The 16238-nt window shown below is 47.8% G+C and overlaps 1 protein-coding gene across 2 annotated transcripts in view; it reads left to right on the top strand.

Moving 5' to 3' along the window:
* LOC126336821 (uncharacterized) overlaps positions 1-16238 on the top strand; it is a 67146-nt gene that overhangs the window by 28350 nt on the left and 22558 nt on the right. For both annotated transcript variants that reach the window (XM_050000883.1, XM_050000882.1), the window contains exon 2: positions 15322-15632. In XM_050000883.1, coding sequence (XP_049856840.1) covers positions 15322-15632 — 311 coding nt within the window. The remainder of the gene's footprint in view (positions 1-15321; positions 15633-16238) is intronic.

Below are 16238 nucleotides of genomic sequence, written 5' to 3'. Positions count from 1 at the left end.
TTCCGGAGGAAAAAGATTTTAAGGTAGTGTGAACTATTGGAGTGCTGTAGCAGGTATAGTACTTCCGGTAAGGTCAGTGCAGGGTTACCAAACACCATAGCAGGATAATGGAGTATGTCTAGTTACGAAATAGGAATAAGAGTATGCTACAATGAATAGCTCAATGAACTCATTACTGTAGCAAAGATAAAAAGGAAACGAACACACATCGCAGTAGTGAAAGTTTAGCCAACTGGCTCTGCAGATACAAAGGTTACAAGGATGTCTAATGATGTAAAGTAAATTGAGGTAATTAACGAAAATGAAAGTTTGTTGTTGGTGACTCAAATTAGACAGTACGAAAAGGAAAAATGAAGCAAGGACTGGAGGAGAAGACCGAAAGAGAAAGCTACCTGACAGTTACGGACAGAGGATAAGGAAATGATCGCTACCACTTGCCATAAGACGATGAAGGGATGCTGAATACGCGGAAGAGACTGGGAACACTGGAAGATTTCAGCTTGATTGTATAATAATGGTAGATTAAACCTGAAGAAAGAGAAAGGTAGGAAATTATGATGGGTTCAGCATAAGTTGAAAGAACCCTAGGTTACTGAAAATTTCAACGGGAGCATTAGACAAATAATCGAAACAATGAAAGGAATTCAGTAGCAGATGAATGTGGCGGCTTTGAGAGATGAAATACTGAAGGCAGAAGAGGAGAAAATAGGTAAAAAAAAGGACTAATAGAAATCCTTCGATAACACAAGACCTTGAATTTTACGAAAGAATCAAAATTATTTACAGAAGAATGGATAATAAGTAGAATCTGATCTTGGGTAATACCAGTTAGGGTTATGGAGAAATGGGGCATGGTAAGCAGGTCTGGCACTACGACCCGCGGGCCGCATTCGATCCGTGATGTTTCAATCCGACCCATAGAAGAAATACGAGGTAGGAAAAAAACGCGTGTATGGAGGCATAACTTGGCTGGCAGAAGTAAAGCTGTGAGGATGGGGCGTGAGTCGTGCTCGGGTAGCTCAGTTGGTAGAGCACTTGCCCGCGAAAGGCAAGGTCCAGAGTTCGAGTCTCGGTCTGGCACACAGTTTTAATCTGCCAGGGAGTTTCAATTTTAACTATGTACATTAGACTAATATTCGAATTTGTGACAGTGGCAAAGATCAACAATAGGAAGCGAAAGGTTTGTACATCTTGCCCAGAAACAAGACAGCAGTTACGAGTCGAAGGAAAGTGAATCAGTAGTTAAGTAGGTTGCATGACAGCGTTGTAGCTTCTCCACGATTTCATGTTGCCTGTACATTGAGCACGCGGTTAGGAAACGGAGAGATTAGGTAAGGGAATTAGTTCAGGGTGGAGGAATCAGAACTTTGAGGTTTATCAAAGACATTGTAATTCTGCTAGATAAGTCTTCGGAGCTGTTGATTGTAGTTTCTTGAAGAGATTACATGATGAACTTCATTGAAAGTAGAAAAAAGTTGAATATACAGTAGTAAAAGTCAGTCAACTGATCCTCAGGATATTAGATTAGGAAATGAGGTACTAAAATTTGTCGATCAGTTTCGCTATTGGGGTAACAAAACTACTGAAGATGGCCGAAGTAGAAGATACGAAATGCAGGTTATGTAGAACAAGAAACATAGATGAAAAAGAAAAATTGAATTCAATGAACGTTTGTTAGTCTTTCCTAAAGGTATTTGCATGAGGTGTAACCGGTGACTATGCAGATACACTGGCTGATCACGGACAAGTATGTGTAACGTGACTCAATGTAGCGGAGTCCCCAAGCGCATCTGCATGAATAAGAGACTGCAAATTAGTCACACTTTATAGCGCCTCCGAATGCGTGGTCGGATTTTGAAGCGTTGGGTACGCTATAGTATATGGTACAACTATTGCGTCTGCCGCATTACCCCAAACAAAATTCGGCCGACTATGTGCAGACAGGAGTTTTCGATCAAACTGATGTTCACCAGTGAGTGTTTCAAAGTTTAATAAAACAGTTCATTCGATAACTGTTACATTAACACTTTAATGATTTCACTGAACTAATATGAAAGAGTGGTTAAATGACAGTATCTCCAGTTCGCACAAGATGATAGAAATTAAGTTACTTCAGTGCAGGTTTAAACTAGTTACAAACTAGTGAACTCACTAAACTAGGAGTGCACCTCTCACATGGACAGCCGCAGTAAAGTCAGAGTTCAGACTAGGTCGCCTAGTTCCAAAATATTCGAGTATTCACCAGCGACAAATGCAAATATCGCATGTCCGCGATGTAACACAGAATAGTTTCGAGGCACCTGGGGCGACCTACTGCTGCTCGTATTGTCCCTTCCGCATATCTCAAACCCAAGTCCCAAACTAATGCCCCTTGCAAAATGACTGCCTCCTATTTGCGCTCTTGCAGCAACGTTAGTCAAGCACACAAATTTCACACTTCCGCAGCATATTTAAAACTATAAATTTAATCCATACAAATTATAAAAATATATGTATGAATATTCTGCATCTCCTCTAAACCGCCGGCCGGAGTTGCCGAGCGGTTCTAGGCGCTACAGTCTGGAACCGCGTGACCGCTACGGTCGCAGGCTCGAATCCTGCCTCGGGCATGGATGTTTGTGATGTCCTTGGTTAGTTCAGTTTAAGTAGTTAAAAGTTCTAGGGGACTGATGGCCTCAGAAGTCCCATAGTGCTCAGCCACTTTTTTCTCCTCTAAACCACAGGACCGATTTCAAACTAGCTTGGTACACGTCGCTGTCTGGGAAGAAGCTTATTGGGGGTAAGAACAATGCGAGAATTCCCATCTTAAGTCATCCAGTATTTGAGGAGGAGAGCACTGAGTCACTTGCGGCATAGCTTACACATGATTTCAAACCCTGCAAAATGGTGAAACGAAAAAAATTGACTTTATTGTAAATTTTCACTGTTGATACATTAAAACTTCCACAGGAAGCATGATAGTTAAAATTATTACTTTTCTACTAAGTTTACTCAAAAGGCATTCCGCTGACAGTGGACATACATAGCATGTGTTGTACCTTCGAAATTGTCATTGTACTGAGAATATTTCAGCAAATAAGCTACAAAAATTAATCTGCGTGAAAATAAAACTGCAGCACGGAACTTGTTACGCATACAGGTGAACCGTGCACAAATGGAGTGAAAGATGAAACATGTGTGAAATATAATCGAAATGGGGTTATGCGAGCGAAGCCTTGGCTAAAAGGTTAATTTTAAATTAATCGTTGATTTGAAATCAAAATTCATTGAATCCTTAGCAGGACGCAAGAACGATAGGGCAAAAATAAAGGTTCCTATTGGCATAAGGGAGATAGCATGGAAAGAGACGGGACGGCGAAGAGATGGACAGGAAGCGAGGAGGAATGAGATATGCACCTGTAAGTGATGTTCATAGACAGAGACGGGGGTGAGGGTGGGAGGGGGGGGGGGGTCGCAGAAGAGATGGACTAAGATAAGACAGGAACAAATAAGTACGCGGGCAAGTCTCGGTTTCTCAGTAGCCAAACATAAATGTACCACATATAAATCTGAATGTAAACTTGCTCAGGTTTGTTTATGTACGTAGTAATTTCTTCGCTTTATATTTATTCAGATATGTTATCCAGGTACACACTACTTTTGTCACTGGTAAAAAATAAGAACTAACTACATTCGTAATTCCTATCTACTTCTCCTCCCACTAATTCTAGTGTTTTCATCATTTTTGTGAGACTTCAGTTTTCGACACGCTGGGTGCATACGCGAGCCAGAAATAAAAAATAAAGTTTTAAAAGATCTACTGTAAAAGTCACCTAGTGCTCAATGAGACCTATATGTAGAGACTTCAGTTGTAAAAAAAAAAAAAACTAAAGATGTTATCAAAAGATTAAATTCAAAGTTAATTTTATACATAGATTATTTAAAAATAACTACAAAACAATTCGTATCGAGTGCGCGTTTCCAGCTAAACACTTGTCTTGTTACTGGATTCCTTGTAGGTAGTTTGGCTAAGGTTTTATTGGTTTGTCTAATTTGCTATTTGTTCAGCACCTATTTCACTCATATTTACGCATGGATGATTCGCCCTGCTGCGGGTCGGGGGATTAGAATAGGCCTGAGGTATGTCTGCCTGTCGTAAGAGGCTACTAAAAGAAGTCGCTCACATTTCGGCTTCTGTCCCCCTGTGGGGTTTGACCTTAATTTTTCAAAATTTTCCCGAAGAGCTACCCAGTTAGGGAAGGACACCTTACATGGTGCATCGTGTCCATCATGTGCTGAGACCTATCGCATACTTCAATTTGGATGTGCACTTATCATTCTCAAACTGTTGGGCGTAGTCACCCTCCTGGGTGCGTATTTTTCCAGCAGCTCTGCAGTATCGCTTTCTACGCTGACGATAACGGACTTGTTTGCTTGGTTGCACCTGATACTCAGCACGGTAGCCATTGTGGTGGTCACCATGTACCCTGTTGGTTGTAGCCCCCTGACCACACAGCGATCGCTCTGCTGATGTCCGCAATGCTGAGGAGTAGACGCCAGTCACCCTGGGGCATGAGGACTCCCAGAAATGGCCATCCTTACAGGTGGCCTTTGCTGCAGCTGGGTGGCGCTCGTGTGGAAAGCCCCTGGTCGGAGTGGGTAGCATCAGGGCGGATGACACGCCATGAAGTTTAGTACATCACTTGCTGGTGGTCAAACAGCAGCAGTCTCTAAACATTCACGGGCTCAGTCCAATACACAGATGTAAGACTCCAAATCGTCCCCCTCCCTGGCCACAATATGGGAATGTCAGCCTAAGGATTGCAGCAGCTCTTATTCACCCCAGTGCCTTGTACTATGTGGAGAGCTGATGGGGAATCTTTCAAGACGATGAAGACTCATTTTTTGTTGAGAACTTGGAGAACAAGTTTGAGGAGGTGAGTGCTTGACAAAACTGAGATCTGGGTCAGTCTTCTTCAAAACAGCAACCTCTGCCCAGTCATGGGAGGTACTCGCTTGTGACAAGATGGGGGATGTTTCTGTAACCTTCATGCCCCATACGAGCTTCAATATGGTCCAGGGTCCTTCTTTTGCAGTCTTTGCTGCAAGCCAGTTCAGAGTGGTGAGGTGTACATTGTTTGACGTGTCCACCAGGGTTTGAGGGATAATAAAGTTGCCACTCGTGCCTTGATCTTGGCCCTTGAGGGTGATAAATTACTTGAGACGGTCAAGGTAATGGTTTACTGCTGTGATGTGAAGCCCTAAATCACTCCCCCGATGTGGTGCTTTAAATGCTGGAAGTTCGGCCATATTTCTTCCCTACTGTACTTAGTCACATGTCCAGATGGTGGATGCCAATCACATCCCAATACCCAATGTGTCAAGTACAGAGAGCACCATTTACCTTGCTCGCCTGACTGCAGGATTCTCCAGAAAGAAAGGAAAAATCATGGAGTAAAAGACCATGGACCGACTGACCTATACTGAGGCTAACAGGCCTGTATGTATGACATGATCTTACGCCACTGCTTAAACAGTTACAGCGCCATCAGGTCCACCAGCCCCTGTCAACTCCTCAGAGCCCCCTTAATGGTGACAGTCACCTCTCTCCCTGTTGCTCCTGCACCACCTACTTCGGGAGCAACAACCTCCCAATCAATGGGGATAATAGTCCCCACTTCTGACCCAGAGAAACGATAGGTCTTATTCAGCTCCTCTCGCTAGGAAGCGGTCCCTTGGGTCACTCCCTTTTCAGGTTTCTGTTAGTGGGAAAGATGATACCTGCCAATGGCTGAAGAGCCAAAAAGGAGCTGGTCTTGGGGCTCTATGCTCATCCTCAGTCCCAGAGACTGAATCAGTGAAGTCCTCAAAGCCATGGGGACCTGAGGAGCAGCGAGATAGTTTCCCAAGACCAAGGGGATTGTAGTGATAACCACTCCACCGCTACTGACCAGCTCTGCAGCTGAGGATGGGGTGGATATTTTGGAATCTGCTGAGGACCTAGATCTCGCCAGACCCTCAGACACAATGGATATAGAAAGCTCAGGTAATAACTCGGTGGCAGCAGGTGACTGAGGCGTAAACTGCCTCATTGAACATTCCATGCAATCCCAGTTTTACGTTGCATCCTCCAGTGGAATTGTGGTTTTTTCCATCATCTGGCTGACCTATGGCAACTGATAAGCTTTACACCTGCTTTCTGCATTGCCCTCCCGGAAACATGGTTCCCAGAAATGAAAACCTCTGCTCTCTGCAGCTATAAGGGAAATTACAGGAACTGTAGCGACTATAATCGAGTCTCAGGTGAAGTTTGCGTTTATACCCTAAATTCGGTATGTAGTGAACTTTGGCCCCATCAAACCCCTCTTGAAGCTGTGGCTTTCATAATTATAGTGCAGGAAATAACTGTTTGCAATGTGTATCTTCCTCCAGATGGTGCAGTACTGCTGAATGTATTAGCTGCACCAATTGATCAACGCCCTAAACCTTTGCTACTTCTGGGAGATTTTAATGACCATAACCCTTTGTGGGGTGGCACCATACTTACTGGCAGACGCAGAGATGTCTAAACCTCTGCCTCTTAAACACTGGGGCCACCACACATTTTAGTGTGGCACATGGTAGTTACTCGGCCATTGTTTTATCAATTTGCAGCCCAGGACTTCTCCCATCTATCCACTTGAGAGCACATGACGACCTTCCCCATCTTCCTGTCAGTGCCCCAGCGTCAGGCTTATGGATGCCTGCCCAGATGGGCTTTGAACAAGGCGGACTGGGGAACTTTCACCTCCTGTCACATCTGAATACCCCCCCCCCCCCCCCTTCCACGGGAACATCGATGTGAATGTTGAGCACGTGACTAGCACAATTGTTTCTGCAGCGGATAACGCGATACCTCGTTCTTTAGAGTGCCTGAGGCGTAAGGCAGTTCCTTAATGATCGCCAGAAGTCGCTGAAGCAGTTAAGAAGCGTCAGCGAGCTCTACAGTGGCATAAGCTACACCCTTCCCTAGAGCACCTCATAGCCTTTAAACGGCTCCGTGCCCATATTCGCTACCTTCTCAGACAATGGAAGAAGTATTGGGAGAGATAAGTCTCAACCATTGGGTGCCGCATGTCACCTTCCCAAGTCTACGCAAAGATTAAACGACGAAGCCCTAACAACTATCCCTTGTGTTACCATAAATGGCGAGTTACGTATCGACGAAAACGCGATTACCGAGCACTTCGCTGAACAGTATGCTCGAGCCTCTGCATCGGAGAATTACTCCCCAGCCTTCCGAACTCTCAAACGGCGGATGGAAAGGAGTCTTCTTGTTTACTACACTCCACAGTGAATCCTGTAACGCCCCATTTACAGAGTGGAAGCCCTAATGCTTGCACATTGTCCCAACACAGCTCTTGGGCCAGATCGGATGTAGTTAGATGATAAAAATTTCATCTGACTACAAGCGACACCTATTGGTCATCAACTGGATCTATCCCCTGCTGGTTTGGGGGTTAGAATAGACCCGCGGTATTCCTGCCAGTCGTAAAAGGCGGCTAAAAGGAGTCCCTCCCCTCAAGGGGTAGTTAGCGCTTATATTTGCGTTTATTTTGGTTTTTCACTTCTTCTGGTTTCTTCCTTCCTTTGGTTGGTTCCTTTTTGGTTTTTCTCCATCTCACTGTCTTACTTACTCGTCTCCTTGCCTCAGCCCTCCTTGCCTCAGCCCTCCTTGCCTCAGCCCTCCTTGCCTCAGCCCTCCTTGCCTCAGCCCTCCTTGCCTCAGCCCTCCTTGCCTCAGCCCTCCTTGCCTCAGCCCTCCTTGCCTCAGCCCTCCTTGCCTCAGCCCTCCTTGCCTCAGCCCTCCTTGCCTCAGCCCTCCTTGCCTCAGCCCTCCTTGCCTCAGCCCTCCTTGCCTCAGCCCTCCTTGCCTCAGCCCTCCTTGCCTCAGCCCTCCTTGCCTCAGCCCTCCTTGCCTCAGCCCTCCTTGCCTCAGCCCTCCTTGCCTCAGCCCTCCTTGCCTCAGCCCTCCTTGCCTCAGCCCTCCTTGCCTCAGCCCTCCTTGCCTCAGCCCTCCTTGCCTCAGCCCTCCTTGCCTCAGCCCTCCTTGCCTCAGCCCTCCTTGCCTCAGCCCTCCTTGCCTCAGCCCTCCTTGCCTCAGCCCTCCTTGCCTCAGCCCTCCTTAAGGTCGACCTACACGTTCGCGGCGACGGGATAACTCGTAATTCCCCACCCTGGGTAAATACGTAAGGCACACACATACCCCCTGGTAAAGACCAAGACCAGGGAGGGGTGATTGTCTGACACCTTCCGACCATGCCGATTGGTCCCTCCGTCCGTTTCCTGGGAGGTGTGAACAATCACATAAGGCGGGAGTGCCCTCTGAGAGGGTCCCCACAAGGAAGGAGCGCGCCATCAGAGACGCTTCCAATCATGGGGATTCCTCCGCAATGGATTTCTCTTCTTCTCCCTCGACTTGTGCGCACGAACGGAAACTTGACCAGCCACCAGTGACAAAAGTACTACCGCGTGCCCCACAGTTCCTCGTAGTTTCTCGATCTGAGGACGGAAAGGATTTTTCCTCTCAACCCTTTCGTTATCCAGAAGGGCGTAGATGCCATAGCCGGATCTGTCAAGTCTTGTACCAGGTTCCGTAATGGTACCTTGTTCCTAGAAACTGAGAGCGCCTTTCAGGCACAAAAACCGCTTTGGGCCACACTCCTGTACACGTTCCCTGTCCAGGTGAGGGCTCACCACACTTTGAATTCGTCTCGTGGTGTGGTATATACTAGATCATTCGACGGATTGACTGACGAAAAGATTCAGTCTTTCCTCGCTGAGCAGGGCGTGACGGCTGTCCATAGGGTCATAAAAAAGGTCAACAATGACCTTGTGCCAACCCGGACACTTTTCTTGACCTTTGATAGTGTTCAGCTGCCGTCGCGCATCAAAGCGGGCTACAAGGTTATTTGTTCGCCCCTATGTCCCGACACCTACGCGCTGCTACCAGTGTCAGCGTTTTAATCACACTCGCCAGTCTTGTTCCAATGCGGCTACATGTGTGACTTATGGCAGGGCTGCCCATGAGGGTGACTGTCCGCCTCCGTCTCCTCGTTGTGTGAACTGTCACGGTGACCATGCAGCGTCCTCCCGCGACTGTCCCATCTGCAAGGAAGAATGCTGTATCCAAGAAATTCGAGTCAAAGAGAGAGTCTCCACCTCGGCTGCTCGCAAGCTATTCGCTAGTAGGAAGCCCTCGTTGCTCCCAGCGGGGAAGTACAGTACTGTCCTCGCCTTCCTCGGACTACCAGGGAGGTGGCGACGCAGACATGCGATCTGACCTTCAGCACTACGGTCGTCCGTCGGCCAGTGCTAAGATCGCCCGGTCGACGTCTCCTCTTCCTCCCGTCACCCCTCCGACACAAGCACTTTTATCAGCTTCTGCCAGGACGAAGACACAGAAGTCAGAAGCACGGGCCTTCAAGAAAGAACCGTCTCGTGCAGACCTATGTACCTCTAACCCTCAGCCATCGACCAATCCTTCCACAAAACGGCCTTCCAAGAAGGCTCATAGGAAGAAACAGTTCTCCTTCCCCACCACGGCGCATTTCTCCTCCTGCGCCACCCAGCGGCCCCAGGCCGTCATCCGTTTCGCCTCGCCGCACCGCTGGTAGCCGAACATCTGGCCGTTCACCAGCGGAGGAAGCTCCCCCTCCCGGTCATCTTAATAAGATGGCCGATGAACCTACAGAACAAATGGACGATGACTGTCCGCCTCCTGCTAGCGGCGGCAGTGCTCGCTCGAAGCCGGGCCCTCAGCGTCCTTCTCGATGACCCCTTCTTGCACCTGCACCTTCTCCTTCTCACGATGGCACTTATTCACTGGAATATTCGCAGCATTCGCTCCAACCGAGAGGACTTGAAATTGCTGCTCCGCTCGCACCGTCCTCTCGTCGTAGCTCTCCAGGAAACTAAGCTACGCCCATGCGATCAAATTGCCTTGGCACACTACACCTCTGTGCGTTTTGACTTACCCCCTGTGGCAGGTATTCCGGCTCATGGAGGGGTTATGTTGCTGGTCCGGGATGATATCTACTATGATCCCATTACATTGCACACCGGCCTGCAGGCACTTGCCGTCCGCATTACTCTCCCCACTTTTACATTTTCCATTCGTACTGTTTACACTCCATCGTCGTCTGCAGTTACCAGGGCAGACATGCTGTAAATTATTGCTCAGCTCATTGCACCATTTTTGTTAACTGGAGACTTCAGTGCTCACCATCCTCTTTGGGGCTCCCTAGCATCCTGTCCGAGGGGCTCCCTGTTAGCAGACGTTTTCAACCAGCTCAATCTTGTCTTCCTCAATACTGACGCCCCTACTTTCCTTTCAGACACCTCTCACACCTATTCCTATTTAGGCCTCTCTATATGTACTACCCAATTTGCACGCCGGTTTGAGTGGTGTGCGCTTTCTGATACATATTCGAGCGACCACTTCCCGTGTGTTATCCATCTCCTGCATCATACCCCCTCTCCATGCTCTACTAGTTGGAACATCTCCAAAGCAGACTGGGGCTCTTCTCTTCCAGGGCGACCTTTCAGTATCAGACCTTCACAAGCTGCGATAGTCCGGCCACACACCTCACGGAAGTCATTCTCACTGCTGCTGAATATTCCATCCCTCACACTACTTCTCAAAGTCGCGTGCCGGTCCCGTGGTGGACCGCAGCATGTAGAGACGCCTTACGTGCTCGTCGACGTGCTTTACGCACCTTTAAACTCCACCCTACAGTGGCGAATTGTTTGCATTATAAACGATTACATGCGCAGTGTCGTATTTTTAAAGAAAGCAAGAAAGCCAGCTGGGCTGCTATCACAAGCACCTTCAACAGTTGTACTCCTTCTGTTGTCTGGGGTAGCGTGCGACGGCTATCTGGCACTAAGGTCCACTCACCAGTTTCTGGCTTGACGGTCGCGAATGACGTCCTTGTGGCCCCTGAGGATGTCTCCAATGGCTTCGGCCGCTTTTTCGCAGGGGTTTCGAGCTCTGCTCATTACCCCCCTGCCTTCCTCCCCCGAAAACAGGCAGAGGAGGCTCGGCCACCTAATTTCCACTCCTCGAATTGTGAAAACTATAATGCCCCATTCACCATGCGGGAACTCGAAAATGCAGTTGCCCAGTCACGGTCCTCCGCTCCGGGGCCTGATTCTATTCATATTCAGATGCTGAATCTTTCTCCTGCGGGTAATGGTTTCCTTCTTCGTACTTACAATCGCATCTGGATTGAGGGACATGTTCCGGCATGCTCGAGCGAGTCTATTGTTGTACTGATTCCTAAGCCGGGGAAGGACAAGCACTTGCCTTCCAGTTATCGACCCATCTCGCTTACTAGCTGTGTCTGTAAGGTGCTGGAGCGAATGGTTAACTCTCGTTTGGTTTGGCTACTCGAATCTCGACGCCTACTTACCAATGTACAATGTAGATTTCGTAGGCGCCGCTCTGCTGTTGACCATGTGGTTACCTTGTCGACCTTCATTATGAATAACTTCTTGCGGAAGCGCCCGACCGCGGCTGTGTTCTTTGATTTGGAAAAGGCTTAAGACACCTGTTGGAGGGCGGGCATTCTCCGCACCATACATACAAGGGGCTTTCGCGGTCGCCTCCTTTTTATTCGTTCCTTTTTAATGGATCGACAGTTCAGGGTACGTGTGGGTTCTGTCTTGTCACACCTTTCGCCAGGAGAATGGGGTGCCACAGGGCTCCGTTTTGAGCGTCGCTCTCTTCGCCATAGCGATCAATCCAATAATGGATTGCCTCCCAGATGATGTATCAGGCTCCCTTTTCGTGGGCGATGTTACCATCTATTGCAGCGCGTAGCGTACATGTTTCCTGGAGCGCTGTCTTGAGCGTTCTCTTGACCGTCTTTACTCCTGGAGTGTCGCCAATGGCTTCCGTTTTTCTGTCGAGAAAACGGTCTGTATTAACTTCTGGCGCTACAAAGAGTTTCTCCCACCGTCCTTACGACTCGGCCCTGTTGCTCTCCCATTCGTTGAGACAATTTTTAGGTCTTACATTTGACAGGAAACTTAGTTGGTCTCCACATGTCATATTTGGCTGCCCGTTGTACCTGTCCTCTAAATGTCCTCCGTGGCACGTCGTGGGGAGCGGATCGAACCGTCCTACTTCGCCTATATAGGTCGATCGTCCGCTCCAAGCTGGATTGTGGGTGCTTTGTATACTCCTCTGCACGGCCGTCCATCTTACGCCGACTCAACTCCATACAACTCCATACAACATCGGGGTTTACGGCTTGCGATCGGAGCGTTTTATACTAGTCCCGTCGAGAGTCTTCATACTGAAGCCGGTGAATTGTCACTCACCTACCGGCGCGATATGCTGCTCTGTCGTTAAGCCTGTCGGCTACTGTCAATGCCCGACCACCTATCGTATCGTTCCTTTTTTGACGACTCTCTCGACCGTCAATACGCGTTGTATGTCTCTGCCCTGCTACCGCCTAGAGTTCGCTTTCGTCGCCTCCTTAAACACCTTGATTTTTCACTCCCTGCAACCTTTAGAGTGGGCGAGAGCCACACGCCACCTTGGCTCCAGGCTCAGGTTCGCGTTCACCTTGATCTCCGCTCGCTCCCAAAGGAGGTTACCCCCGGTTCGGTATACCACTCCCGTTTTGTCGAACTTCGAAGTTCATTAATATGACCTTCATTTATACAGATGGCTCTACGACCAATGATGGGGCCGGCTGTTCTTTTATTGTCGGGGCACAAAGTTTCAAATACCGGCTACATGGCCATTGTTCGGTCTTCACAGCTGAGCTCTTTGCCCTCTACCAGGCTGTTCTTTACTTCTATTGCCACCGACATTCTGCTTATGTCATCTGCTCCGATTCTCTGAGCGCCCTCCAGAGCCTCAGTGATCCGTATCCGGTTCACCCTTTCGTGCACCGGATCCAACGCTCTCTTCAGCAGCTGGTGGGCGACGGGTCTCCAGTTAGCTTCATGTGGGTTCCTGGCCATGTCGGTATCACTGGGAACGAAGCTGCAGATGCCGCGGCCAAGGCTGCGGTCCTCCAGCCTCGGACGGCTCCTTGTTGTGTCCCTTCATCAGATTGTAGCAGGGTCGTTTGTCGGCGCATTTTATCACTGTGGCATGCCGATTGGGCTGCACTTAGGGATAACACGCTTCGGGCCTTGAAACCTCTTCCCGCGGCTTGGACGCCCTCCTCACGTCCTTCTCGGCGGGAGGAGGTCGTTTTGGCCCGGCTACGAATTGGACACTGCCGGTTCAGCCATCGCCATCTGCTGACGGCAGCGCCGGCGCCGTTCTGTCCATGTGGGCAATTGCTGACGGTCCGCCACATTTTAACGTCCTGTACGGATTGCACTACGCTGCGTCTTGATCTTGGCCTGCCATGTACTCTGGATGCCATTTTAGCGGATGACCCAGGAGCTGCTGCTCACGTTCTTCGTTCTATCAACTTGACACACCTGTCTAAGGACGTTTGATTATGCTGTAGTTTTATAATCCTATGCCTGTTAATGCGTCTTTTATAGTGTTGTCCCTTTTAGTTGCTGTTTTAACCTTGTGCCTCGCGGTACATTCCTAAATTAGTCAGGGCGCTAATGACCATTGTAGTTGTGCACCCTAAAACCACAAAAAAAGACCAGTGCTATCCCCATCATCCTTTGATAGCGTCCATCCAGGAGTCCATCTATGGCCTGAAACGGCGCAGTCGTTCAGTGGTGTTTAGCATGGAACTTCGCGATGGTACCCTTGTATACACTAATGGTTTTCGGATTGACTGTGGGGTCGGATGTGCCTTTGTCATTGGCACCTGCTTTCGATATCTACTTCTGGCACATTGCTCAGTATTTACAGCTGAGCTCTTCGCCCTATATCATGCCACAGAGTACATCCGGCGACACAGACTATCCAGTTGTTCTCTGCTCACTCATTCATCGTCCTTCAAAGTCTGTGCGCTGTACACCATACATCCTTTAGTGTAGTGGGTCCAGGAAAACTGTCACTTGCTAACTCTTGGTGGAGCGAGAGTGATGTTTCTGTGGGTCCCTGGTCATGTCGGTATGCCAGGAAACGAGGCTGCTCACGCTGCTGCCAAATCTGCAGTCCTCGTACCTCAGCCTGTGAGTACGTTTATTCCCTCCGATGATTTCTGTATTGCTGTCTGTCAGGAGATGGTGTCCCTTGGGAATCGTCAATGGTCCTCCCTTCACGGGAATAAGTTCCGGGTGTTAAGCCTCTCCCAGCGGATTGGACGACCTCTCTGCCCTCCCACTGGGAGGAGGTCATTTTAACTAGGCTGCGTATTCAGCACTGCCTTTTTAGCCATTGTCATTTGCGCCCAAGTTGTAACTGTCACACTTCCTGAAGGAATGCCCATTTTTAACCTTTTACGTTCCCTTTTGGATTTGCCGTCTGTTAGACAGTTTTAGCAAATGATGCATGGGCTGTCGACCACGTTTTACTTTTTAGCAATATGGTGATGGCGACTCATTTTTTAGTTCTGGATCTCCGTTTCTTTATGGCGTCCTTATAGCCCTTTTTCCACGCGCCTATTTTGCTTTCTTCTGTTGTCAGTTGGGACTGAAGTATGATCGTTTATTAACTCATGTCTCCTTGTTCTTATTTGTGTTGGGCGTGCATGACGCCATTTGTTTTTTGCGCCCTAAGGCGAAACAAAACCAATCTCGTTATACGGAGAATTTCAGTTTCTCATGTGCCCACTCCACTTGCAGCCTCAAACCGACATAAACCCAAAAGGCTTAGATTAGCCTTCATGGTTTCTATTCATCCTATAATACACTACCATCTAACAGATCTCGAGAAGTAAGTTCTCAGAAATTTCTTCCTGGAATTAAAGCCTATGTTTGATGTAACTGTACTTCATGTAGCTGTAAATGCTCAGTTCTCCTTTACTACTCTGCTTCTGTCATCCTTCCTTCGTCCATTGTATTTTATTATACAACGAAGCATAATTCATTCACATCGTATAATAGTCTCCAGTTTAAGTTGGTATCTCGAATCATTTATGCAACTTACTATATTTTCCTTATCTTCACCGTGTATCCCCATTCTGTGCGCAACAGATGGTTAATTCCATTGATTGGGTCCTTTAATTCTTCTTTCACACCAGCAGTAACAACGAATTTTATTGGTATCCTCTCATCTCCTACCGTAATCCCTCTTGGATCTTTTTCCCTGCGCCAGTGCATCTAGTGTAAAGAACTTGAGCAGTAGTGAAGTTCCATTCCTGCGTTACGCCATTTGTAATTTTTAACTTTGTCGAGTAAAAGATACTCATTATATTTGCCCCGTTTCAGGAAAACCTTGAAAAGTATCACGTAGATACAACGTTAAAGGCGAGCCGGGTGGATGCTGTGTTGCGAAAAAAGACGACGAAATACATCTCGTCTGTCCTCACGATTGTGTCAGAATTGGAAGCTGCGCAGGCAGAGATCGTCTACGTTCTAGAGAGTGGCGAACTGGACGAGGTGTCAGAAGGAGAGTACGAGCGAACTGGCGAGGTGCTGGTTACATTGCCGAGATGTCCTGCTTCTCTCGGGTGCAGTCGCAGCGTTGGACGTAAGACGATGTGGCTGTTATGCGGAACCTGGGGGCAGAAACATCTCAGGTGGGTACTAAAGACTGAGCCTTAAATGTGTTGATGTTTGAGCATCTAATAAAAATGTTACTTTAAAAAAATGAGTAAAAAGATCTTGAACTACATGAAGCGGCGCGTTCGTGTGAATTTAAATGAGTTGATGACTGTTCTGGTGGCTCTTGTTATAGTTAAACACCATCACTTAGTTCCCAGTCGTAGCGTAGTTAAACAGACTTCCTTCGGAATACTTTTCTATACAAAACTGTTCTCTAACGTTAAAAGCTTTGCTAATTAGTTTAGACAGTACTTTGTCTCTTGGCTGAGGCCATGACGTCTGAATTATTCCTCAAATCTTGTGTAAAAGTTCTGTCGCCGTGCAGTTAAGACAACATTTTCTTGTTGGAGAATGTTTTTCGGTAAGGCTCTTTTGGTACTTAATTTGAAACAATTTGCCACGTATTTTTCTATTCTGTAACTCGCTTATTTCACTTCATGGAAGTACACGCTTTCAACATTAGCTTCAGAACAGAAGGCACAACTGCAATTACACAAAGTACGAGGCGATATTGCCTCCCACCTCAATTCCGCCCCGTTCAGTGACGGCTCACGACTGACAATCCGTGAAGACTGCCTGTG

Source organism: Schistocerca gregaria, chromosome 2, assembly GCF_023897955.1.
Source record: "Schistocerca gregaria isolate iqSchGreg1 chromosome 2, iqSchGreg1.2, whole genome shotgun sequence".
In the NCBI taxonomy this organism is placed as follows: Eukaryota; Metazoa; Arthropoda; class Insecta; order Orthoptera; family Acrididae; genus Schistocerca; species Schistocerca gregaria.
The sequence above is the reverse complement of the archived record's forward strand: the minus strand, read 5'-3'. Positions and strand labels throughout refer to the sequence as shown.